The sequence below is a fragment of the Sinocyclocheilus grahami genome, unplaced genomic scaffold, assembly GCF_001515645.1.
Source record: "Sinocyclocheilus grahami isolate Dianchi unplaced genomic scaffold, SAMN03320097.WGS_v1.1 scaffold408.1, whole genome shotgun sequence".
Lineage (NCBI taxonomy): Eukaryota > Metazoa > Chordata > Actinopteri > Cypriniformes > Cyprinidae > Sinocyclocheilus > Sinocyclocheilus grahami.
Genome location: NW_015505587.1, coordinates 620,233 through 648,044, shown reverse-complemented (window position 1 = coordinate 648,044; position 27,812 = coordinate 620,233). Strand labels below are relative to the sequence as shown.

Below are 27,812 nucleotides of genomic sequence, written 5' to 3'. Positions count from 1 at the left end.
GTCTTTAATCTGTAGAAGTACTTTAGTTTGTTCATTTGTGCTACTTTGATCTGCCAATCATGGATGTATTCTTCCTGAGTTATTTTTCCAATTTCTTTCATTTTTGCGTTTCTTAACTGAATTGTTGAACTGAGTTGATGTTTTTCCACTAAATAGTGCAATTTGACAATTGTTTAAAATCTTGTGTTCTTGGATGAACTGAATTAACCTGTCATTAATAATAGAGCAGAATAGTTTTCCGAGGTTACTGCTCACTGTGATGCCTCTATAATTATTTGGGTCGTACTTGTTTAAAAATTGGGGTTATCACGTTCTCTTTCCAGATCTCAGGAAAGTGTCCAGATTTTAATAAGAGATTGACTAGTGTCAGGATAGCAGCTCTCAGTTTGGGGCTGCTGTGTTTCAGCATTTCATTAGATATTCCATCCAAGCCACTTGATTTCCTATTTTTCAGGGATTTCATCTTCTCTGTCAGTTCAGATAATTCTATGGGCTTGTCTAAATGATTTAGCTGGTCTTTTCTAGTGTGTTCCAGGTTATTTAGTTGGGCGGTCAGATGTTTTTGGGCGAGGGTAGTTTCGTTTAGTGAATAGAGTTTTCTGAAATGTTCAATCCAGATGTTTGGGTCACAGATGGGAAGGTGCTTGGCCTCTTTGGATTTGTCTAAATTGTTCCATAATTCCCAAAAAGAATTTTGGTCGATTGCTTCTTCAATTTTGCTGATTTTTATTTTGATGTGATCAGTTTTCTTCTGTATTAACAGTGACTTGTATAATTTAAGGGTTTGTTGATATGTGGCTCGCATTTGTTGGTTTGCCGGGTCTCTGTTTTTTTAATTTGATAATGATCATAATTCTTTTCTTAGTTTTTGGCATTCTTTATCGAACCAAGCATCTTTAGCTGTTTCTTTTTTACATCTGTAATTTTTTCTTTTTCTGAGGGCTTTTCTGACCACTGTAGAAAATATTTGATTTAACTGTTCAGTTGCTGAATTGGTACTTCTCTTCTCTTCACTAAACGTAGTCAAGAGAAAGGAGTCTATCATGTTCTCAGCTTGGGTGCTGTGGAGCGCAGCTTCATACTGGGCAGGACTGTCTTTACTCCATATGAAGTATGATATGATTTAACTTTCTGTTCTGAAGAGGGCAGATGATTCCCTGACCTGTTGAGACTGAGGATTATGTGACTGTGGTCTGATAATGGCAGCTGTGGCATGACTGTGAAATAATTGATCTTACTTTGGTCTATATCTGTGATGGCGTAATCTACTGTGCTGCTGCCTAGATATGAGCAGTATGTAAATCGACCCAGAGAGTCACCCTTTACTCTGCCATTAACTATGTATAGACCCAGGCTTTTGCAGAGCTGCAGGACTTGTTTTCCATGTCTGTTAATTGCGTTGTCATAATTCTGGCGTGTTTTGGCCAAACGTTTTTGTTGATGATTAAGTGAACCGTTTATATATTTGTCTCCATCTGAGCTGATGTAGTCCACTTCCTTCCCCGTTCTGGCATTCAGATCCCCCATTGATAGAACTGAACCTATAGACTGGAAGTAATTGATCTCTGACTGCAGGGTTGAGAAGATGTCTTCGTTATAATAAGGCGATGCATATGGGGGGATATATGTGGCACACAGGTACAGGTCCTCATCTAAACACAAAATCTCTTTTTAAGTTTTATCCAAATATGTGTTTTTCCCTTTTTCATGGGCTGAATATACTGCCACAGATGGTCTTTGAACCAAACTATGATTCCTCCAGAATCTCTTCCGTTTTTAACATTAGGCTGTTTGATTGAGGGAATACGTAGCTCTCTGTAGTTTGATGGGGTGTAGGTTTTAGAGTCTAAACGACTCCATGTCTCAAGTAAAATAATTATATCTGAACTATATACAGCGTTAACAAAATCAGGATTAGTACTTTTCTCTCCAAAAGCTGAAGAGAACATCCCTTGAATATTATAACATGTTATTTTAAACGATGACATTGGGAAGTATTGTATTTACCAGAATAATGTATGAATTCATGACCAAATCATGTTTTAAAACATAAATTCATCAATAAATTTTTTTTTTTTAAATAAATAAAAAGTATAGAGGACAAACATAAAACTATCATGAGTGAATCAGTTTCACAGTTGTCAAATTTGAAAGTAAACAAGTAGATATAAGTCAAATAAAAGTCATTAAGAAATAATGATCATTTTTTGTAGTTAAGCTAATAGGTTGTCACATATAGTTTTGAGCATGTTTTTTTTGTTGCACACTGTGGTGGCTGGTCAGGTTTAGCAGATGATGGAGATTGTTGCTAGTTTCCTCTTTAAACAGAAAGAAGTCCTGCTCCAGCTCAGCGATGTTATCTCTCAAAGCCTTTATCTTAGGAGACGCAGGAGTGCTGGTGTGTCTGTGTGTTTGAGGAGATCTTGAGCTGCTGTCAGAGATGGTCACTGATGTGGTGCAGGGCACTTCTACTGTGTGGCTCTTCATTTCAGGATCTTTCTTAATCTTCTGAACCTCCTGTTTAAGGTTTCTGAAGTTCCTCTGGAATTCATTGAGGCTGGTTTCCGGTCCCTGGACCATGACTGTGCCATTATGATAAAGATTCACAATCAACGTTGTGTCGTTCTCTCCTTCTAGAGTGAGTTGTCTACCTTTGCTGATGCCTCCTTTTCTCATACATGTCATGTTGGAGCAGAGGACGGTGTGCCAGGATGACGGGTGTTCAGTAAAGAAGAGCAGGTTGCACAGGACTCTGTTGTTTTCTGGTCCACTGTAGTCAGACAGCAGTATCTCTGGGTTCTCTCTCAGCATAATCTCTTTCATCTTTTTCTTGTCTTTTGTAGATTTAACTTCTGCTGGATATATTATCTCCAACTCCTCTTCATTTTTGAAAAATGCCTCTGCTTTAGATAGGCCCATGTTGCTCTTAACTGAAGTAACTGTCACGGAATGCCGGCTTGGCTAACAGTTGGCTTGTTACAATGAGTTTGTATGGCGTTTTTAGTTGATGACAATCTTTTTAGAGGTCTTACCTTAGTAATCTTCTGCCTCTATTGTTCACAAATAAGTGTCCAATTATCTAATTACGATTGGGTCATAAAAAAATACATTCTCTGGCAAAAATGGTGAAGATATCAGGAGCTGATATTTCTGCTGCCAACTGCCATCGTAACCATGGTAACTCTCTCTCTCACACACAAACACACTCTCTCTCGTCCTGCCTGACGGTGCGTGCTTGCGCGCGAGTGCGATCTCCTTTCCGCTCGCCCCGTGCTGCTCCTCAATGTAGCAAAAACCATGACAGGCATCGCCGCCGCCTCCTTCTTCTCCAACAATTGCCAGTTCGGGGGCTGTGGACTGCACTTCGAGTCGCTGGCCGAGCTCATCGTGCACATCGAGGATAATCACATCGGTAAGTGCGCTCGCGGAAGCACAATCTCACTCACTTCCTGCGTCGCAGCGGCGCTGTTGCTAGGTGTGCTGAAGCGAAGGGACTTCAGTTCGTTTCGTTCGATTTAGTGGCGCTTTTAGGTGTCGATAGCACAAGATACGAACACATTCGTGCGTCGTTAAGCCCCCTTCAAAGTAGTTCATGATCTGAACGTGATAACACGAGCGATATTTTCAGCGCAAGGCCCGCAGACACGGAGCTTCATCATCTCACCCGCTCAGAGGAGTTCATAAACACTAAATGCATGTATACAGCGGATTACATTCCCTACAGAAGTGATTAAATACCTGTTAGTTAACGCAGCACAAGAGCTTCTGTATTATGGCTTAAGGTAACAGGTACGTGTGAATGGCCATGATCATTATGCGTCGTAATAATGTGCAGCGATCGTGGCAGACATACAAATACATTATTAGGCTAAACGACTACATGCACGAAATACAAAGCAGTGGCATCAGATGACTATGCAAGCAGGTATTCACTTATTGAATCATGAGCATCATTTGTATGTATTAATCCAATATTACAATGTCCTGTATGAAATATGACACTATGGTGGCTTGCATTTCAGAGCTATCAGATCTCAAATGTCTTGTAACAAATATTATTATATATAATAAATAAGGATTTATGTAACACCACAACTGTGAGATATAGCCTATAGCTGAAATTATAGAGAAACAAAGTCACAGTTACATAAAATAATCACATTGTGAGATGAAAATTCATAATTCTAATATATAAAGTCACACTACAAGACATGGACACATTTATAAGAAATAAAGTTGTAGTAAAGTCACAGCTGTGAGAAATAAATAAATACATTTTCCAGGATTCTTTGATAAGTAGAAAGTTCAAAATAACAGAATTTATTTGAAATATTTTTTTGTAACTATAAAAGTCTTTACTGTCACTTGTAATCAATTTAACGCTTCCTTACTAAATAAAAGTATTAATTTATTAAAAAAAATATGACCTACCCTTAACCTGTGAATGATACTTTATGTAGAAATCAAATAAAGAAATAAGATCGCAATTACACAAATTAAGCACATTTTGATGTAGGCCTATAAATCAACCATTTTCTTTAAAAAAAAATTTCTCTGTCTTGAGTCAGAAATTGTCCTGTGTAATATTGTCCTGTGTTGTATAATAAATGTATATCCACAAAAAATTATTATAATAAACTATTACTGCTGAGTTCTGGTCTCATACACTGACTTGCTTTTTGTCCAGGGTATTTTTGATTTGAACGGAAGCACAGGTGATTAAATTAAGGCATGTTTTACCACACTTTGTAGTGGTTTATATTATTTAGTGCAGATGTAGGACATAAGGTTGCACTGGAGCATATAAGGGCAAGGGTTGGAGCAGGGGTTGCACTGGGGTCAGGAATCTCGTTGAGTCCCAGCCTGCAAAACTTTTATCCAGTAGAACAGATGCGTAGGGTCAAGGCCCTATACAGCCTGTATTGCCTCGCTGAATCACTATTTGTGTTAAAGGGGCTGTGTTTTGTTTGGCCTTCCAAAAGGGAAGAAATCAGTGGTTAAGTTGTATTTACAACACTGTTCCAGAACAGTTCAACCCAAATATTCAGATGTGTGCAGCGCATTTTACGGAGGACTGTTTCCTGAACCTGGTAGAGTAGCCTACAATGCTGGCTGTTCTGACTCACAGACTGTAAGTACATTTTCACATTTAAAGAATTTGCCACTGATGATTCAAACGCGAGTATTGAGCAGTGTAGAGTAGCGCTTGTTGTTTGTCATTTCTACGATCACAAATGCAGACATGGTTTTATGTTTACGCGTTGCGATGCAATGCAACGCGTAAAAAGACAGTATAAGTCATTATAATCTGTAATTATGTACCCACTGGATGCTACAAATGCCTCATTTATAATGGTTTTTCATTGTTTTGGTCTTGTCGCACCGGGACATGGCATCACAGTATGGTAGGGGTGTAACATTTCCATCACACGCTTGAGGTATTCGGCCAATCCCAACACACTGGATCGCTGGCCAATCAGAGCACACCTCGCTTTTCAGACCGATGAGCTTTGTAAAAATCGACGCGTTTCAGAAAGGCGGGGCATAGAGGAGAAACAATAATGTACAGTATGTGGAAAATAATGTGTTATTTGAACCTTAAACCACATAAACACATTTCGTTACACCAAATACACAAAATAATGTTCTTTTTAGCAACATCATATGACCCCTTTAAGGCTAAATTAATGCAGAAATAAATGTATGGATGTGTACTTGTGAATGTGTGGTAAATCAAATGGGTTGTTAAGGCTTTGCACAAAATCAACAGTGTGTTCGGGTTTTTCTGGCTGTTGGACACAGAAATAGCGAAAGTAAGCATGAAATGACTGGGGGTGAAGTCCAAAAATGTAAGCATAGCATGAGATGGAATCCTGGTTTGCTTTGAGCACAGCTGAAAAAGGATATTAATCAAAATGCTATCATGATATCTCTTTCATTATGGTCGGTGATTCTGTCTCTATAGTGCTGATGGATATCTCAAACAATGGGGGCTGGATCTGGACTCTGCTGCTGTAATTTAACACAGTTGCACTACCTGTCCAGTAGACACTAGCAAGAGCCCGCATGCAGTGAATTTGTAAGGAGAAACCTGATTTCTAGAGACAAAGCGCAAATTTTTTTAAATTATTTAAATTAGTATTTCATTATTTTTATATTACTGTTTTATTATTCACTAATCCATTTTATTTTATTTGGATAAATTAGTGTAGAATTAAAATAGTATAGATTTTAGTATTTTTTTATATAATAAATGTCATTTTTGTTCTGATCTGTTTTAGGCCTTCCTGTAGTTTAATGTGTCAGATGCAGCCCCCTGAGGGCTTGTTTTCAAATTAGATATTTTACAAATAGGTCATAAAGATCGTACAGACTGTACAAACTTGAGATCAGGGCCGTTTCTAGTCATAGACAACCTAGGTGGTTGCCTAGGGTGCCACCAGCTGATAAGTGTCCCAACATCCCTGTTAATGTTAAAGGTGCAGTATGTAATATTGACAGTTGGTGGAAATGGGTACTGCAGTCCTCATTCCAAATATTGGAGAGAGTTGTTTCTACCCTCCTCCTCAAACTTGATGCTCACGTGGGTTGCCAGCTTGAGGACACACAACAGGAACATGGGCAGTTGGCAATGGTAGGCAACAAGCCTTACACTGTAAGTTGATAAGTTGATTTATCTGTGTTTTAATAAGTCTCTGATCATAGAGATTTTTAGATGGGTGCTGAGACGTTTTAGGTCAGATAGAATCAGGGCCAGATTTACGCATAGGCATTCTAGGCACGTGCCTATGATTGCTTGTCCAGGGGGGGCCCAAACACAATGAAGAGATATTTTTGTTATACTATGGGATATCTACAACAGTAAAGGACCAAAACCCCAGAAGACATAGAGCAAATAAATATGACAAACAATAGGGTAAAAATGACAAACTAATTCCATGTCTTCAACCTTGTTTATGTACAGAAAACACTCTTTCCTTCTCCCGATCTCTCCCACAGACGCGCACACACGCGGAGACGCGGACAGAAACTTGTTGTCAGAGCTGCGACTGCCCCGCGAATTTATCAATATAATAGTTTCGCAGCTGAAAAGCTACATGTCATTTCTCAGTAGCAAGGTTCTTGAAGCAGTTCAACTTAAAGATTCGCTATTAGCAGACGCTGGGCAGGAGGAGGTTTGGGATGATAGTGTTAAAAGCCGAGCTGAAGTCCACAAACAGGATCCTCACATAAGTCCTCACAGAAACTTTAGCCTGCATATCAATGGCTCAAGCCTCTAAAATGACATTTTGAAATTTGCAACGGAAGGTTTGGGATGAGGTGCATAAAAAATTAGCTAGTTCAACACACAATATTTCAGGACGGAAACATATCAGATGTCTTGAAACAAATCATCTGAACAATTAATGTGTGATTGTGACTCCAGGCTGTTAAAAGTATTAGAGAAATAATGCACTCCCGAAGTGGTTATGTGGCCACGTTGCCGCACCTATTAATGGAATGGTCTTTCTCAGTTCTCAAACAAATTAAGAGCTTCATTCGATTTTTATTGACTGAACGCAAGTGCTTATTGTGATAGAAAACACTGTAATGGTTTCCACTGATTAAGAAATATTTTGTTTGCTTGGGTGGTAATATTAGGCCTATTATATTAATAGGGAAGGAGGGCCCAAAAAATTTGTTTTGCCTATGTCACGAAAAAAGGTAAATCCGGCCCTGGGTAGAATATGCAATCTCTGACCCAGTTTGTTTGCTGGCTTCTATGGCTGCAATACACCGTTTTCTGCCAACTGGCAACCCAGCGTGCCGAAATACTATTGGGTAAACTGGCAGTGGGTGGAATCACACAGACCAAAACAAAAACAGACATTCTGACACGGAACACACATTTCGCAGTAAAAAACTGGCTGTAGCATTGTTTTTCAGAGAATCAAGTGTGAACTTAACATGTTTCCTGAATATCTGCAAACATATGGTATTTTTATGCTTTAGTACAGTAAAAAAAAAAATTACACCCAGCACCTTTAATGTACTGTAAATGCACTGCATTTCAGCAAGAGTGAACTTTAAGTACATTTAGGCAACTGAATATTAATAAGCAAGATACATTTCTTTTTAAATGTTATCAAAAAGTCAGTGTTCAGAAATACGGTAACACTTTACAATAAGGTTCATTAGTTAACATTAGTTAAATACTTTAGTTAAAATTAACTGAGAATGAACAATACTTCTACAGCCTTTATTATTCTTAGTTGATGTTAATTTCAACATTTACTAATGCATTATTAAAATCAAAAGTTGTGCTTGTTAACATTAGTTAATGCACTGTGAATTAACATGAACTTACAATGAATGACTCTGTTTTCATTAACAAAGATGAATAAATACTGTAAATGTGTTGTTCATTGTTTGTTCATGTTAGTTAATACATTAACTAATGGAACCTTATTGTAAATTGTAGTGCATTTAGAATTAAAAAAAAAAAAATGTTATGAATGCATCTGCAAAATAACACAAGTGTTGGGTGATGATTGCCAAAGCTTCACTGTATGATTAAGTGTTCTGTTTGGAAAAGAAAAGTTGAAGGCTCTTCTATTGGGATCATTATCATATCACATGAAACCAGTGAAACTTTCACTGCCAAAAAAAAACTCAGAGATGATGAACCACCACACATTAGTGTCGTTACCATGACAACCAATGTGGAAGTGCATAGAGAAAGATTAACGAGTAGGTCTGAATTTCAAAATATATCAGCATGTTAAATGTGCACTCAGTGGCTGCGTCCAAAAGCTGAAAAATGCTGCCTTTGTAAGCAGCTTACGGAGGTATGAAGGCAACAAAGCAAGTTGAATCCAATGATTGACAAATCCTGTCTACTGAGATTCTTTTATCTGATCAGTTTTTTTAAGAAATATAGATGAAATATAGAAAGTATAGATGTATCCTTATGTAATCTTGGACTTTATACTGACACCTATTGGCCTGGATGAATGAAGTTGGCGTACTGTTAACTGCCAGTTTACAGCAAAGTTGTTGTTTTGTTTTGTTCCTTTTCGTCCATGTTTTCTCCATTTTGGGCATTCTTGGATTCAATCGTTCATTCAACAATATCTTGTGTGTTGTTGGCTTTTGGTTGGTCTGAAAGTAAAAATAAAAATATGCTTAATTCATATAGCGCTATTTTTAGTACTCTGTCAGTTGTATGTCAATGGGGGGGGGGGGTCTCATGTAGAAAAAAACTGATTTTATAGAAAACTAAAATATCCTTAATGTGAGTGGACAACATTTTACGGATATTTCTCAGAAGTGTTCATTCCTTGTGTAAAGTGTAAAACTTTTTTAATTAGCAAAAAAATTACTGCATGGCCCTTTAAATTCCACTGTGGCTGATTTGCATTTTGTGTGTGTGTGTGTGTGTGTGTGTTTGCTGTAGTATTGCTGTGACTGAATGTTTGACCAGAGGATCGTTTTACTAAGCAAAATGGAGGCTGAGTTGCCACAATGGCAACACACAAGAGCCCCACTCTAACAAAATAAAATGTCCTAGAAAAACATTGCCGTTCCACTCAGCACTCTTAAAACTGTCATTCTGAAAACTGATAGCCTTAGCTTGTCTGCCTTTGTTTAGCTTATTTTCACTGTAGGATTTATGTAGCAGGTTAAATTGCCCTCAGGACCATCATGTTTACATCTAAACGAAATGTGTCAACACACCGTGGTGCCCCATTCTCTGATCGGATGAGATGGAGGTTGATCAATTCCAGGCATCTGACCTGAGCTGAGCTTGGTTTAATACCTCTTCTGCTCTCTGATCACACGTCTCGCATGTGTCCGGGGTGTTAGCTGAAGGAGAGTGTGGCTAAAGTGACTTATTGTGCAGTAATGAGGCAATTAGTGTCCCATGGAACCCCTCCCTCACCCAAAGCCCTGCTCTTGGCGAGGTGTGAAATCTGGCATGGCCCCACATAGGCCTGGAGCAAGCATAATTACAAAGTGGGATGGTGGATTTTGGCCTCTCTTCCTCTTCATCTGGGGACCTGCTGCTAAAGACATTCTCTGCTTTAATTAACACCCGGCTAAACAAAGCTCACATTCTAGGGTGAGGTGGGTTCATTGATTGGTGTTCTTGTGACCAGTAGGGGGCGATGGCATGCTACCAGAAGAACTGAGTGGAGATTTGCGAGGTTGGGTGGAGAAATGTTTGCCGATAGGCCTCATTGCTTACAGCAAATGAGCTTGTGAAGTTTTAAGGTTGTAATATTTTATCACCTTTGAATTTTCCTCCGTTTTCAATTCGAAATGTGTCAACACACCGTGGTAGCCCATTCTCTGATCGGATGAGATGGAGGTTGATCAATTCCAGGCATCTGACCTGAGCTGAGCTTGGTTTAATACCTCTTCTGCTCTCTGATCACACGTCTCGCATGTGTCCGGGGTGTTAGCTGAAGGAGAGTGTGGCTAAAGTGACTTATTGTGCAGTAATGAGGCAATTAGTGTCCCATGGAACCCCTCCCTCACCCAAAGCCCTGCTCTTGGCGAGGTGTGAAATCTGGCATGGCCCCACATAGGCCTGGAGCAAGCATAATTACAAAGTGGGATGGTGGATTTTGGCCTCTCTTCCTCTTCATCTGGGGACCTGCTGCTAAAGACATTCTCTGCTTTAATTAACACCCGGCTAAACAAAGCTCACATTCTAGGGTGAGGTGGGTTCATTGATTGGTGTTATTGTGACCAGTAGGGGGCGATGGCATGCTACCAGAAGAACTGAGTGGAGATTTGCGAGGTTGGGTGGAGAAATGTTGCCGATAGGCCTCATTGCTTACAGCAACTGAGCTTGTGAAGTTTTAAGGTTGTAATATTTTATCACCTTTGAATTTTCCTCCGTCTTCAATCAAATTCTAGTTTGTGGTTAAAATGCTCTCTAGGGTTTGATTGTTATGCATTGCGATGGCAACAGTGTAAATGCAAGGAAAGAGGGTGTGTCTGAACCTTTTACTGTTCGTACTTGTGCCGTGTGGGTTCTGTAAGCAACGTGTCCTTATAAAGATCCCTCCGAGACTCTTGCTGGATGTGACAATTTATGCGATTCTTTTTCGACTTCCAGCTCTTAAAATCGTGAATTTAAAACTGGCAGGCCGTGACCTCCAAGGGTTTCACATTAAAAGTGTTAATATGACGTTGAGATGATTTAGGGAGTTGAATGGGTAACAGCGCACAGAATTATTGTTTAGCTAGCTTAAATCCTCCTGGTGTTTGGAGACTGTCATAAAAAATACAGTTTACACCTTTTTTTTTTTTTACATACACTTTACATACACTTAGCTCCACCATATTGGACAGAGGTCCAGTTTTTATTTTTATATTTTGGATTTTATTTCAAGTGTTTAGTCATTTTTAATTGTCTACTAGTTTTTATTCATATTTAATTAGTTTGTTATTTTAGTACTTTATTAAACATAAAAATAAAGTAATTTTTCATATTTTATTTCCATTAACGTTTATTTTATTTCAATTTTTTTTTTACTTAATTATAATAACCCTCCAGAGGTCTTCTGCTTTCAAGATGTCAGCTCTACAGGGTGTGATCTGCAGGCCTCTGAACAATGAACCTCTCTGAGCTTCACCACACTGAGGGCTCCTGGAATGGCCAGGGAAAAAAATTCTCAACGGAAATAATAAATTTGAGCAGTGACTGGTGCCCCCAGAGCTGCACCTGGTGGACCTAATTACCTCAAACCAACACCCCCTGTTCCTTTCCAGCCTTCCATCCAAACCCAGCGCAGGCCAGCTAATGACAGGAAGAGCTGATATTACCTGGATTAACCGTGGCAGGGGGCTGCCGCTGATTTAGAACGTGTCTGTCTGTTTGTTTTGGATGTGCGTGTTGTGATGTTCACTTGTACAAGACCACCCATGCTCAAAGGAGCAGCTAAATGTATCTTCTGAATGAAAAGAGGTTACACAGCAGCAGCTACTAGTGCGGTTTGGATCTTGGAGTGTTTTTGCTGATGTAATCCACTGTGATTTATCCTCTCTTAGTCACATAGAATGCAACCACGCTGCCTGTTGTAAATATATCACAATTTTGCCAACATGGTTTTCCATAATGCTTTGAGGAATAAAAGTAGCTGGAGTGTTTTATTTTTTTACTCCTAATGTGTCTGGTAAAAAGGGGTGGGGAAAAAACAGTGCATCTGTGGAGAATCCATGCACTAATGACTAGATCTCCAGCTGGCCCGAAATATGCAGCCAGTGCAAGACTACACAAACACACATTCACAGAGTTTCTGCAAAAAGTTCCAGGAGTGTGGATCTGAAATGTGTTTTCAGTTTGATGCACTAAATCACGCTGTGGATGCATGATATATTGGCACCTTTTCAGTTATCCACTGATATTGGGGATTTTTACTTTTATTGGTCAATATTGGAAATGTAATGTTGCATGCTTATTATTCTTACATTTAAATGACATTTGCTGTCATCTAACATTCACTTAAAGTTTGTCTTTAAAATCACCAATTTAATGAAACCGTTAAATGTGATCTAGTAAATCTCAAAATGAAAACCCATTTTACTACTGAAAATTATAAAGTGTAAATTTGTTATTTTTTTTCACGATTTAAACAAAATAGTAGATCATTTTAATTTTAATAGTCTATTTCGGTTATCAGCCTTAACATGAAAATTATTATTAGTTAATTGTTATCGGGCAGAATTTTAGTATCTGTGCATCAATAAATCACATTACTTGTCATATTCAAAATAGATATTTTGCTGGTAATCTATATTATTTTTTAAAAGTTGACATATGTTTTTAATGGCCAGTACCTGAATCTAGAGAGCAAGGTGACCAATGGCCATAATATAATGCAGATATGTAATACAACATATTGCCACATTTGTTTGACTTTCTTCAGTGAAACGTAAAAGAAGATATGTTGACTAATACAATGGAAGTCAATGGTAACCAAAATATCTTATTTTATGTGCAACTGAAGAAAGTAGCCTAAGTCATACAGTAAATTTGGAACAATATGAGGATGATTAAATTATGGTTGAATTTTCATTTTTGGGTGAACTATCCCTTTAATTCACTGAAAATGTTAAAAATGTGGATAAAGATGTCAGCTGATTTTGAAATTAATTAATACAGATAATTAACCTAATTGATCTAACCATTCACCTATGTCTATCTGTTATTAAGATATTCTCTTACTCCGTTTACCCTTCCTTCAAACTCTGTCAGTCTTCCTGGGTCTTGAGCAGTAGTGAAATAATGTGCCCATGTCTGTGAGAGAAAGACCACCATGGTAGACCACCTGTTTGTGTACTTGTGGACCACCTCTCCCTGTAATGGGGTCCTGGTAGGCAGCAGCTCTGGGGCCCGTTAGTGACTTCAGGCCCTAAGGAGCCTGGGCAATCCTATGTGTGATTTACGGAGTGTGTGTTCGGATTGATCGATGTGTGTGTGACTATATGCAGCTATGCACACATACAAAAGACCTTTTTCTTGGCACAGGTACAGCATGGTGTGTGTGTGTGTGTGTGTGTGTGTGTGTTTGGCAGAAAGGTGTGGGGTCTTTCTCGCAGTAGTTAAATCAGTGCTAATGAAACACTTTAGCTGAGGTGCAGGCAGAGCTGAAAGCTTTAAACAATGAACCGACACGGAACGACACACCCGCATCCTACCTGCCCTTCAAGAAGCCTGTTGTTCAGATGGCAACTGAAACCAACCCCATACCGGCCCATATAAAGCCGTTGTTGGTGAAGTGTAGTCTAAATCATACAGTCTCATTCGTATATTTTTGTATGATCTGCTTATGCCCTATGATGGGCATGTTTAGGGGTAAACCTTCATGGTTACTTTTTCAAAAAATCGAATGCTTTCACATGATTCACATCAAACAAATGTGTACGAAATTGCGAGTTTACCACCTCATAAAATAGTTACGTTATCCCGTCACCCAATCTCATGAGAGAACATCATTTTTACAAGGTGGTGATTTTGTATTCGTACAATATGACCGACGGTATTGTAACGTGATTTTAAATAAACAAAACGGTAAGCATGACAGTCCACCCCTAAACATGTCAGCAGGTCATATGCGTACTGTTGCGTACTGTCTGAGTAGGTACTAGGGCTGTGCAATTAATCGCATGCGATTGTCAAGCGCATCTCGTCAGTAAAGCCGGTTCTGCGATTAGTAGTAAATCTCCATCACCTGCTTTCAGATGGAGCGGCATTTACTACACAGAGCCGTAGTTCACTGACAATTAGGCAATATCGCATTCATAATCGCAGATTAATCGTATTCGATTATGAACTCGATATTGCCTAGCTTGTCAGTGAACTACAGCTCTGTGTAGTAAATGCCGCTCCATCTGAAAGCAGGTGATGGATATTTACTACTAATCACGGAACCGGCTTTACTGATGAGATGCGCTTGCACAGCCCTAGAAGGTACTACATTTAAAAAAAAAATTTTTAACTTAGCAATGGGATAGTAAAGTGTCCATCGACTGTGCACTTCAAAATCTGGGCAGAAATAGTATATTATCCGGGTACTTTTCGCCTACTGATTTTCGAATTCTGTGAATTTGGACATACTACTCCTTTAGCGTACTGATTTTCTTATATAGTAGGGAAGCATTCGATTTCGGAAGCAGCGCAAAACTTCGCATGAGCTTGCGTTTCCGATCTCCCTCTTCTCGCATGCGTAATGGAAGTCAACAGAAAGAAAAGTGCAGTGTGACCGCCCCTTAATGCATCTTTTCAGACCAACACAAACATTTGCATGCTGTCAATGCAACAGATTTTTTTTTTTAACAGTAGACTATTTTTCTAAGCAACAGTGAATATCAAATTCAAAGATTAAATGTAAATGCAGTTTGACTCTGTTTCTTCTCCTTGACAAGTAGGTGTCAGAAATGGAAAGTTATGCATATTAAAAGGGTATATCAGCATCTTGATGCGCAAATAGCATATGCCACCTACTGTCAGAGACTGAAACTGCATGTTCATGCTGAACAGACAAATCGCATACGAAAATCGAACGGGCAAAAATACGTTTTGTTGTGAACCTTTACCCACCAATTCGGTAAAACGTAAAATAGTTACCGAATTGCCTTGAGAGTGTGTTGGTGGCAGCATCTGCGTGCCTCTGTAATTACGAGGTGGCCGAGCCATGGAGAGCTTGTGTGTGATGCCACGCTGGCCGGAATCGCAGTTCAGACACGCCGGGGTGCCGCGTGGTTTCGAAGAGCCGAGACAAATATGTTTCGGGTTAAACGGGGCAGAAAGAAATGTGTTTACTCACAGCAGAGGCATAAAAAGAGGCATTGAGATGCAGCGCAGGGGAGGCTCATTAGATGAAACTGTGTTTTGGCAGTGCTTGTGTTAATGGTGTTGGAGAATGCCCGGAGAGACAGGCATCTGAAAACCATTACCCTGGCAGAGCCGCTGGTATGCGGGCGCCGCCGACCACAGAAGGGACGTTACAGTTGCTGGGACGTTAAGCGGATTTTTGCGCTCGCAGGCAATGAGATGCAGTTTAGAGACATTTTAGCCGGTTTGTGTTCGAAGGGGTCTTAAAATAACAGTAAGTGAGCGAGCTAACGTAAACTGGGATGTCTATAATTTAGTGAAATCATGTTGAAATCATGGTTGAAATATATACACATTCGCCACAAGGTGGCAGCGTAGTCCACAGTGGGGCTGCTTCGTGACAGCATTGACCGCATAGAGTCAGAAACAGCCCCAAAACAGATATCTTTATTTCTGAAGTCGACTTTTTAATATGCACAACTAAAAACCAGATATAAAACCATCTTTGCCATGGCGTGCGGGCATTTGGATCCAGTTGGCGGGTGATCTGGGTGGCCCTGAGTGGAGTGCAGAAAATGAGCACATCTGGGAGGAATGGCAGAGAGCTCATGGAGTGTGTGGTGTGGTGTGACACTAACCAAATGGCTGCCTTAAGTTTTACCAAACAGCCATTGGATAAGCTCTCCATCGACCGGTCCGATCTGTCTCCCATGCAGAAGTGCTGATTTATTCTGCCACTAAGTAGAGTTTAATGAAAAAAACTTGATTAATTGAGTTAATTGCCATCTGCAAGTGATTGTGGACATGTTGTGTGGCAGAATCTAGTATTGAGTTTGAAAGTTGATGACTTAAACAATAAAGTGAGTAATAGCTTCACTCTGGCAATGACACGTAAGCTTCCACAAACTCACTGATTCTGATGCCACAGGATGACTCTCTGGGGTGACACAGATTTAAACAGCGCTGCTGTCACCCAAAGAGTTTTATGTGAATGTTGCTTGGAATGTATTGTTACACTACAGAAACCCTTAAAGCCTCAAAGTGCTCTTGGTTGTTCTTTTGTGGCGTCTTTGTCAGTCTAGTGAATTATTCATCTCTCTGTTTTGTTTAGATACAGATCCTCGTGTGTTGGAGAAACAGGAACTGCAGCAGCCCACTTATGTCGCCCTCAGCTACATTAACAGGTACATGAGCCTTTAGATTTTATGGTATAATAAATTAAGATTTTGAATTTAATGCTATTATGTACAAATGTTTTTATTGATTGCATGTAGAGAGAGAGAGATCTGGGTGATCAATGTACACAATACCATTAATTAATATATATTTATGTGTGAGTGTGTATATGTATGTATGCTTATTTATTTATTTAATAAAAATATTTGCATTTTCCACAAAAAAATATTTGATAATAGGAATTTTACACTCCTTTTTACTCTTAAGCAGTGAAGCAGGTGTCCTTTTTGGCAGATGTCAAATTTTATTTCAGTTTGTTTAGTTTTGTTTACTTTATTATCCACAATATAATTTGCTTTTGGCTCACCACCACCATGTATAAAATGCAGACATAAAGATAAAACACAACTTTATGGCATGGTAAACATTAAAGAGATAGATCACTAAAAATTAAAATACTGTCATCATTTACTCACCCTCAAGTTGTTCCAAACCTATGAGTTTCTTTCTTCTGCTGAGCACAAAAGATGATATTTTGAAGAAAGTATGTAACCAAACAGTTTAGTCCATGTTGATTTTCTCGATACTATGGAAGTCAATGGGGACCAGCAGCTCTTTAGTTACCCATATTCTTCAAAATATCATTTTTTGTTTGAGAATAGTAATTATTTGGTGAACTATTCCTTTAAAATATTATAAAAAATATACAGTACTGTGCAAAAGTCTTAGGCTATTAGTAGATTAAGCCAGTTATCTTTTGCTGTAGTGTGTCAGTAGGAAATATCAGTTTACATTTCTTTAATTGTAATAATCCAGTGAGATTTTTGTTTGCACAAGGAGTCTGACAACAGCCAGCTGCACACAGAGATCTGATCTCACCATCATCCAGTCCTTCTGAAATGACATGAAGAATCAGAACAAACTGAGACGCCTAAATCCAGAAGAACTGTGGCAATGTCTCCAAGACGCTTGAAGAAACCGTCCTACAAACTACAGTACTGTGAAAAGTTCCTTGGTAGCTGCACATAGTTTTTCAGGTAGCTTTGCTGGAAGGTTTCCTCAAGCATCTTGGAGACATTGCCACAGTTCTTCTGGCTTTAGTCTGTCTCAGTTTTTTTGGACTGGATGATGCTGAGATCAGATCTCTGTGTGCAGCTGGCTGTTGTCAGACTCCTTGTGCAAACAAAAATCTCACTGGATTGTTACAGTTAATGGCAAAAGGAATGTTTGGAAATTTAAACCGATATTTCCTCCTGACACACTACAGCAAAATATTTTTTTGGTGAAAATACTAATGCCCTAAGACTTTTGCACAGTACTGTATCTTCAGAAATTATATTTAAAATATTTATCAAAAAATTACAGTAAAAATTAAAATGGGTTGATGATGGGCTGGCTATGCATATAGCAAATAGTGATTAATCAGGTGATTATTAGACTTGGGGTTTTCAACCTTAAAACTGTACAAAAGTAACCAAATGACAAAAATGAATCTGAGAGCATCCAGCATTTTCCTTAATGGGATTCTGTTGTTTTTGGAAAATGGTCGTGTGTGGTCAAGTCTCCTCTACATCCTCTAAGGGTTCTGGTCAGTTTATGAAGCTGCAATGAACTTCAAACCAGCACCAAAGTCTTCATATACACTCAATTTCACTCTGTTGAATGTGGTTTGTGTAGGAATACTCCGAGCTTTGAGACAGAAAGCAGTTCCAGTGTTAAACAGCTTTAATAGGCTGAATGGTGGTGGAAATTGTTGCATAACAAGCAGGAGCCACTTTTGTCCATCTATTGCTGCTTTATGTGGCTTTGCTGGTAATCTGTGAATTCCACACCAGCTTTAATAATGTCTGTGTGAACATTTATGCTTTATTACATACATTTACTGACAGTTTTATAATGCAACAAAATAAGTTAGAGTGAATGCATTGTTGTAAGGTGGATTAGACTCTCCTGAAGCAGCTGAATTATAACAGATAGATGAAGTGCAACTGATGAAATGGAATAAAACGCAGGTGTCTTGAGACATGTGATGTTTATAAAGGTGAACCAGTTTTAACTCCTCATGTACACTACTATTCAAAAGTTTGGGATTTGTACGAATTTGAATGTTTTTGAAAGACGCCTCTGATGCTCAACAAGGCTGCATTCATTTGATCAGAAATACAGCAAAAACGTTATGCTGTAGTACGTTGTAATATTGTTAAATATTATTGCATAATATGCCGATTTGGTCTTATCATCAATGTTGAAAACAGTTGTGCTGTTTAAACATTTTTTAGGATTCTTTGATGCATATAAAGTTAAAAAAAATAAATGTATTTGAAATGGAGATCTTTTGTAACACTATAAATGTCTTAACCCTACTGACCGCAAGCTTTTGAACAGTAGTGTACATCGATCAACACCAACAGAAAAATCATCGCCCACCTTTTCATACCTAATACTCAAGTTCTTGGCTGATTTATTTCTTGAGCATTAAAAAAATTTAAATTAATATATTAATGCAGTGTACTAATATATTAGTGCAAAAATATATTTAGAATTAAATGAATTATTAATAAATGTTTATATAGAAAGTAGGCTGAAGAATGTTTCTTTTTTGCATTCTGTCAAAGTTTGATTCAAATATTTTTGGGTTCTGTTTCCACAGGCTTTTTCCTTTAACAGCCATGCCAGCTCATTTTCATTGCTACATTGTGTTCATTGAGTCTGTATCTTATCAAGGTATTTTTCTTTCAGTTAGAGTGGACAGATAAAGGGCTGGAAATATCAGGGACTTTTTCTTTTTTTCTATACTTCTATTTTTCCCCCAGAAACGTCATGTAGCTTTTTGTAGTGAGTCAATTTAATTGGCTGGAAAGCCTTTGAGTGCACAGTCTTTATAGTTTTTTGTTGTTGTTGTTGTTTTCAGTCGTTATCCAGTAATCACAAACCGCTAGAAAAGTCATGGAAATTAATTGCTCAGAAAGTGTGATGGCAATTGTACTGATGTTTGAGTGGCTGGATTAGAGTGTTTTCATTTATGACTGTTACTTTACATGTTTGGGCTTCCCAATAAGCAATAGGTCTTTGTTTTGTGTTTGCTATAACTTCTTGTAATTCAGTTTAAGAACTTCATCTAATAAAGTTCACTTCCCTCTCTAGGTTTATGACAGATGCAGCGCGGCGGGAGAACGATTCTCTGAAGAAGAAAGTTCAGCCAAAGCTGTCACTCTCTCTGACGGCCAGCTTTTCACGCAACAGCGTGGCCACGCCCCCTCGCCACAACAGCGGCAACCTGACCCCGCCCGTGACCCCGCCCATCACGCCCTCATCTTCATTCAGGAGCAGCACCCCCACAGGTAGTCCCACCAAACACACGCTCCTTCAGGAACTTACACTCACAGACACCTTGCTATATGCTTACTATGTTCGCTAGAAAGATGAATTTTGATGTAATAACTCCATTAAACCTGCAGTGCTTGTTTGATGTTCTGATGTAATAGATAATCAAATAATCACATTGTGAGAGACACCGTTTTTCAGCTGCAGTTTCCCATGGCTTTCTCCAGAGCAGCATGTGCTCTCTCCCACAATTAAATGTTTTAAGCATTTTATTTGTGTGGGTTTGGAACACAAACTAAATAGTCTCCAAATTGTTTGTATCATACTATTACTGTGCATTAACCCTTAGACCTTCTTATTCCTTCCAGATTCTTTCTCATAAAATGCAAACGCTTTACAGTACTGTGAGAAAGATAACTGTACCGTTTTCATTAAAGCTTTTTGTATGTCTGCTGTGGTGGCTGATGGGTGGCTGTTTTGTTGTTCTGGTGGCGTAGTGGTTAAATATCTGGGCCGACAGGTTAAAGGTTTGATACATGATTAATTACTAAACGATGGTTTGCTGTGTACTCTCAGGCAGCGAGTATGATGAGGAGGAAGCAGAATACGAAGAGTCTGACAGTGACGAGTCGTGGACCACCGAAAGTGCCATTAGCTCTGAATCCATCCTCAGTTCCATGTGCATGAACGGCGGTGATGAGAAACCGTTCGCATGTCCCGTGCCTGGCTGCAAAAAGAGATACAAGGTAAAAATGGCTGAAAATATCTACTTTCATTTGGCTGTTCACTGTAGGTTTGAGAAGCATTTTCAAGACTGATAGCATGAGAAACATGCAAATTGTCTAAATGATCAAAAACTTTTATTTTATACATACATTTTAATCAATACATTTAATTTCAGATATACATACAATTATTTAAATTATAAATATTGTCAAAAAGTTTGGGACCGATAAGCATTTTTTTTTATAAAGAAGTCTCTTTTTTTTAGTTAATCACAAGTACAGTAAAACAGTAATATTGTGACACATTATTACAAAATAAAAAAACGGTTTTGTATTTTAATAGGTTTAAAAAAGTATTTTATTCCTGTGATTTTTCAGCAGTCATTACTAGTCTTTAGTGTCCTTCAGAAATCATTCTAATATGCTGATTTGGTGCCTAAGAAACATTTCTTACTACTATCAATGCAGAAAACTGCTTAATATTTTTGTGGAAACAATTTTAAATTTTTTTTCAGGATTGTATGATGAATGGTCGGTTCAAAAGAGCTGCATTTATTTGAGATAGAAATCCTTTGTAACCTCTTTTGAATAAAAGTATTAATTTCTTTTTTTTTAATGCCCCAAACGTCTGAAAAGTAGTATGTATATCATTAAATAATAAAATCATTTCTCACAGACCTCAAATCTATTAGCACCATTATTTAAAGCTGTTTACTTGGGGTTTCATTCACTAAAAGGCAGGTTTACAGCACACTTGTGCATCCATAAACAATAGCAATCACCAGTGGCACAGATATGATCAAACAGTGAATGCTGGGCTCTCACTGCCTTCTTGCAGTCAAAGACTTTACTAACACAAAGAGCTGTAATGAGGATGGGACTGGAGGCTTGACATGTATTTTAAAGGCATACATGCAGTCCGCTGAAGGCCTGTGCGTTTTATGAGATTTTCCACTGCCATCTGGTTCTGGCTGCTGAGATAAATGATGTGCAGCCTGTGAGCGCCGCATTCAATAAGAGGGAGAGGAAATGGATGATGACAGCCATGAGAGTGTCTTTGCATGTTCAGATGTACTGTTAGATGTGGCTCTGATTTGGGTTTATTTGGATTCAGTCGGTGCCTGGTCTCCACTGCTGTCAAGCAGCTGATGGTTTGCCTTTATTATTTCACACAACACTGGATGTTCTGGAATTATTAAAGTGCATTTTTACTCACAGATCATTTAGTTTGCCTTCAGATTATTGAGAAATGATATGTTACAATGTCAATACAGAATTGAAAACTTGTAATAATTGGATTGTAAAACATTTGTTTGCACAGTGTAAACTGCAGTTGCTCCCTCTGTGCTGAATCGAGTCTGTCTAGATCACAAAATGATCCATTGGCTGAAAGAACTTTTTAATGTGCAGTCTTTCCACTTCCTGATTAGACAAAGTCGCTTCATGATGTTTGCCAACTGAACTGCTATTACAACCATTAATGTCTTTTAAATGATGTTACATATACTAATATGCAATGATATGGCAAGCCGTTTTGACTTTTATTCATTCTCAGGATATGAATTCTTGATATCAACAATTCAGTTTTACTAGTTAAAATGTTAATTCTTGATATCAGGAATTAGATTTCTACTAGTAACAAATGCTATTTTTGATATCAGCAATTACATTACCACTAGTAACAATGTTAATTCTTGATATCAACAATTCAATTTTCACTAGTTAAAATGCTAATTCTTGATATCAGGAATTGTATTTTCACTAGTTAAATGTCACCATAGGCTACCATTCAAAATTAATTGTTGATATCAAGAATTAATTTCTTACTAGTTGACATTCCAATTTAACATATCAGAAATACAATTCTTACTAGTAAAACCTTTATTTTTGATATCAGTAATCACGTGGTTACTAGTACAGACGTCTATTCTTGATATCAACAATTTAATTGTCACTAGTGACAATGTTCATTTCTGATATCTAAAATGACTTGTTACTAGTAACAATCACATTCATGATATCAGAAATGAACAGTCACTAGTGACAATTAAATTGTTGATATCAAGAATAGACGTCTGTACTAGTAACCACGTGATTACTGATATCAAAAATAAAGGTTTTTACTAGTAAGAATTGTATTTCTGATATGTGAAATTGGAATTTCAACTAGTAAGAAATCAGTTCTTGATATCAACAATTGATTTTGAATGGCAGCCTATGGTGACATTTAACTAGTGAAAATACAATTACAGATATCAAGAATTAACATTGTTACTAGTGGAAATGTAATTGCTGATATCAAAAATAGCAATTGTTAGTAGTAGCAATCTAATTCCTGATATCAAGAATTAACATTTTAACTAGTAAAAATTGAATAGTTGATATCAAGAATTCATATCCTGAGAATGAATAAAAGTCAAAACGGCTTGCCATACAATGAAGCTATAGGTTTTGTGAAATTATAGATATCTCAAGCTAAACACCTCAGATTACTACTGTAGCTTAGCGTACCGTTAACCAATTAGCCTGCTATCTTAGCCTATACTCTACATAAATGTTCAAATTTTGGGATATGTAAGATTCTTTTGACGTTTTTGAAAGGAGTCTCTTAGTTTAACCAAGGCTGCATTTGTTTGACAAAAATACAGTAAAAACTATAATATTGTGAAATACTATCCCAATTGAAAAGAACAGTTTTCTATTTGAATGTATTTTCAAATGTAATTTGCTGCTCAAGAAACATATTTCTTATCAATGTTGAACAACAACTCTAATAATAATAATAACAAAAGTTGTGCTACTTAATCTCTTTGTGGAAACCACGATAAATATCTTTTAGCATTCTTTGATAAGTAGGAAGTTCAAAAGAATAATATTTATTTGAAATAGAAATTGTTTGTAGCATTATTAATGTCTTGACTGTTATTTTTGATCAATATAAAGTATTAAAAAAAATCTTACTGACCCCAGACCTTTGAATATGTATTTATTTCAATTAAAAAAATTGTTGTGAAGCAATCAGGAATTACTTAAAATGATTTTTTTTAAATCACAATGCATCAGTGAATTGTTTTTTTTCTTCTTCTTCTCTCAATTATTGTCTAACCTTAACAAAGAGTGAAAAATTTAAGGGGGTCTGAATACTTTCCGTACCCACTGTATATTATACATATTTATCTCATTAGGCATTACAAACGTGAACCCCGGGGACCCTGGACAGGCTCAACTCAGAATCCATTAATGGCATTTTTATTATAAAAAAATAATTTAGAATTTCAATTAAAAAAATTGTTGTGAAGCAATCAGGAATTACTTAAAATGATTTTTTTTTAAATCACAATGCATCAGTGAATTGTTTTTTTTTTTTCTTCTTCTCTCAATTATTGTCTAACCGGAATGATGGAAATCTTGTCTGTTTTTCTCATTTGCAGAATGTGAATGGTATTAAGTACCACGCCAAGAACGGCCACCGCACTCAGATCCGCGTTCGGAAACCCTTCAAGTGCCGGTGTGGTAAAAGCTACAAGAGCTCTCAGGGGCTTCGACACCACACCATCAACTTCCACCCGCCCGTCTCTGCCAACATCATCCGCAAGATGCAGCAGTAGAGAGTGCCAACGTCCTCCTCCACATCCCCACACACACTTAGGACCATGTGATATTTCAGTTTTTCTTTTTTAATAAATCTGCAAAAATGTCAACAATTCTGTGTTTTTCTGTCAATATGGGGTGCTGTGTGTACATTAATGAGGAAAAAACTTAACTTGAATGATTTTAGCAAATGGCTGCAATATTGTTAAGAGTGAAAATTTTAAGGGGGGCTGAATACTTTCCGTACCCACTGTATATTATACATATTTATCTCATTAGGCATTACAAACGTGAACCCCGGGGACCCTGGACAGGCTCAACTCAGAATCCATTAATGGCATTTTTATTATAAAAAAATAATTTAGAATTTCAATTAAAAAAATTGTTGTGAAGCAATCAGGAATTACTTAAAATGATTTTTTTTAAATCACAATGCATCAGTGAATTGTTTTTTTTCTTCTTCTTCTCTCAATTATTGTCTAACCTGAATGATGGAAATCTTGTCTGTTTTTCTCATTTGCAGAATGTGAATGGTATTAAGTACCACGCCAAGAACGGCCACCGCACTCAGATCCGCGTTCGGAAACCCTTCAAGTGCCGGTGTGGTAAAAGCTACAAGAGCTCTCAGGGGCTTCGACACCACACCATCAACTTCCACCCGCCAGTCTCTGCCAACATCATCCGCAAGATGCAGCAGTAGAGAGTGCCAACGTCCTCCTCCACATCCCCACACATACTCCATGTATATACAGTACAAACAGAACACCTCCACATCCATCCGCACCAGCAGCTGTGGCTGTCCATTAACTGTGACTTTGACACATTTTGTCCTGTTTTTTGGAGGACATCCAAAAAACATTTATCTGGAGGACAATTTGTCTTTCTCTCTATTTTACTCTTTCAAGAGTAAGACTCTTTCGCCTCCCTTTTCCTTCCACTCCTCATGAGGAGGAAAGTTTAATCTTTTTCTATTCCTCTTCCTCAAGGAAGACTTCCAGAATCCCTGTGTCATTCCGGACCTCCATGAGGAGGATTTGATTCAACCGTCTTATCAAAAACACTACATTTTGAATTGCATGCTTTCTGTAATTTTTTTTTCTTTGCTTATTTGGGTCTTAATATTAGTTAACAGTTTTGTATTTTTGCACATTCGCTTATTCTTTTTATTTTTTCTCATATTTTTTTTGATGCTTGGTGCTTATTGGAAGACTGACGGTATGTTTGGAAAGGAGAGAATCGTGCCGAACAGGAGTAAAGCTTAAGGATTCGGCGTGAACATGAGACTCTGTGGGAGAAAAACGAAAAATAGGAAAGGCTTGAAAAGTCTGAATGTTTGTAATATAACGATATCTACCCCATATAAGCAACCTTCATAGCTAAAGATTGTGTATATAACTATATTCTATACGTTTCCTAGTCAGATTTAAATTCTATACTTTATTCGTAAGTTTTATTTTGTATATTTTCAACTGAACTTCCGAGATGACTATATCGATTGATTATGGATGTTAATCTCAGAAAAGTTTTGAGTTACAGCACCAAATGACTCTCAGGTGACAAATCGCCAGCATTTCAGAACTATAATCCTGTTAGTATTTTAGAGTAGGCTGTTACACTCTTCCCAGGACTGTTCTGGAGCGTTCTAGAACTCCACAGCAATCTAGTGAAGAACCTAAAGCACTTTGTAGTGACCAGTTGCCAACATGTTTAGGGCATTTTGTATAGCCAACAAATTGCAGAATGTTTTCTGCGAGTCCGCTGCGAAATTCAAAGGACTAATATGGCGCTTTGGAGGTCTCCGTCTCTGAGGTTCTTTTTCTTCTAGCTAAGGGAATTCATTCTTTCGCTATACCTCCAGTGTGCTTGTTAGATGTGAGATTCTTGAAACTGGTTGCCTTGAATTGTGGTACACCACAGCATTCCAGTATAGTATATGTGTAGCCAAGTGATTCAGATTGTGAATTCATCCTGATTCTGGCTTGTCTCTGGTGTGGCCATGTGATGTTTATACCCCTAACCTGTCACTGGGATGATGTAAAGTTACAACCAACCCAAAGATCTTCAAGTATGGACTAATACCTCAAATCAGAAAGGTACTTGATTTGTTTTGCTTTTGGACTTGTGGGTGGTATAAATGAACAGTGGCTAGACCCTCCAGAGATCCCGGCCAGATCAGGGCCTGCCAATCACTCATTATGACACCACTGCATGGATGTTAATGTTGTTGGAATGGCAGTATCGGTTTAGATGCAACATTGTAACAGTATTACACTGCCAGTACAGAGGGAAGTATTTGATATATTGTGTACTTAATGTAATGTCTTGATGTGAGTGCTTTAAATTATATTTTCTGAAGTTTCTGGACAACAATGTTCCTACATGTAATGAAGTCAGACACCAGGGGTTCTTTTGGAACTGGTGACATTTTCTGCAACAAAACTGAAAAAGCTTTGCAAAAAAAAAAAAAAAAAAAGCTGCTTCATAAATGTAAACCTGGTTACATTTTATATATTAAAATGGCCTCTGATATGTTTTAAGAATATTTTGCCATTTTTTTTTATACATGTATATGTTTTTTAGTTCCCTCCAGGAATGTGGATTCATAGTCAATTTTGGTTTAAGAATAGAGTGAAATTATACAAGATATATTTACACCCATTTAGTAATTTATTTAATTTTGTTTTGTAATGGCTATAGCCAAACTTCTAAACTTAAATTCACAAAGAATAGTTGTTTAAAATTGTAGTACGTTCCTTTAAGAATTTATAATAATAATAATAATAATAATAGTATTTTTATTGTGATAATTTTATATTATTATTATCAAAGTCCCTTTCAGTTATTTTCAAATAATAATAATTACTGATAATCCACTAAATTAAGTCTTACCATGTGGTTTTGGTAAGTTAAAGGGGTCATATGATGCTGCTAAAAAGAACATAATTTTGTGTATTTGGTGTAATGCAATGTGTTTATGCGGTTTAAGGTTCAAAAAACATTATTTTCCACATACTGTACACTATTGTTTCTCCTCTATGCCCCGCCTTTCTGAAACGCGTCGATTTTTACAAAGCTCATCGGTCTGAAAAGTGAGGTGTGTTGTAATTGGCCAGCTATCCAGTGTGTTGTGATTGGCTGAATACCTCAAGCATGTGACAGAAATGTTACGCCCCTTACCATACTGTGTTTCCATCATACGGTCTATGGTTTCCATGTGTCCCGGCGCGACGAGACAAAACCAATAAAACCCATTACAAACGAGCCATTTGTTGCATCCAGTGGGGACATAATTACTGATTGTAATGACTTATACTGTGTTTTTACGTTTTGCGTTGCGTATTGCGCCGCGTAAACATAAAACCATGTCTGCATTTGTGATCGGAGAAATGACAAACAATAAGCCCTAATCTACACTGCTCAAACTCGCATTTGAATCCTCAGTGGCAAATTCTTTAAATATAAAAAACGTACTTACAGGCTGTGAGTCAGAAGCGCCAGACTGTCCTTGCAAAATTGGAACTGCCCAACTTTATAGAAACATTATGTCCTCTTTTGGAAGGCCAAACAAAGTATTTTGCTTTCACAACGAAACACACAGCTGCTTCAGTGAGTGGCGCCCGGCGGATTCGACAAAGGAGGCTTGCGGCAACCACATGTGACGACCCCGG

At 37.8% G+C, this 27,812-nt stretch overlaps 1 protein-coding gene across 1 annotated transcript; it reads left to right on the top strand.

Moving 5' to 3' along the window:
- Positions 1–3,232: 3,232 nt before the first annotated feature.
- Positions 3,233–26,592, top strand: LOC107550831 (juxtaposed with another zinc finger protein 1). Its single transcript, XM_016232226.1, has 6 exons — positions 3,233–3,412; positions 16,440–16,512; positions 19,649–19,845; positions 20,405–20,574; positions 23,985–24,198; positions 24,882–26,592. Exons 1-5 carry the CDS (start codon positions 3,298–3,300, stop codon positions 24,159–24,161), a joined length of 732 nt encoding a protein of 243 aa, XP_016087712.1. The 5' UTR covers positions 3,233–3,297; the 3' UTR covers positions 24,162–24,198; positions 24,882–26,592.
- The last annotated feature ends 1,220 nt before the right edge of the window (positions 26,593–27,812 follow it).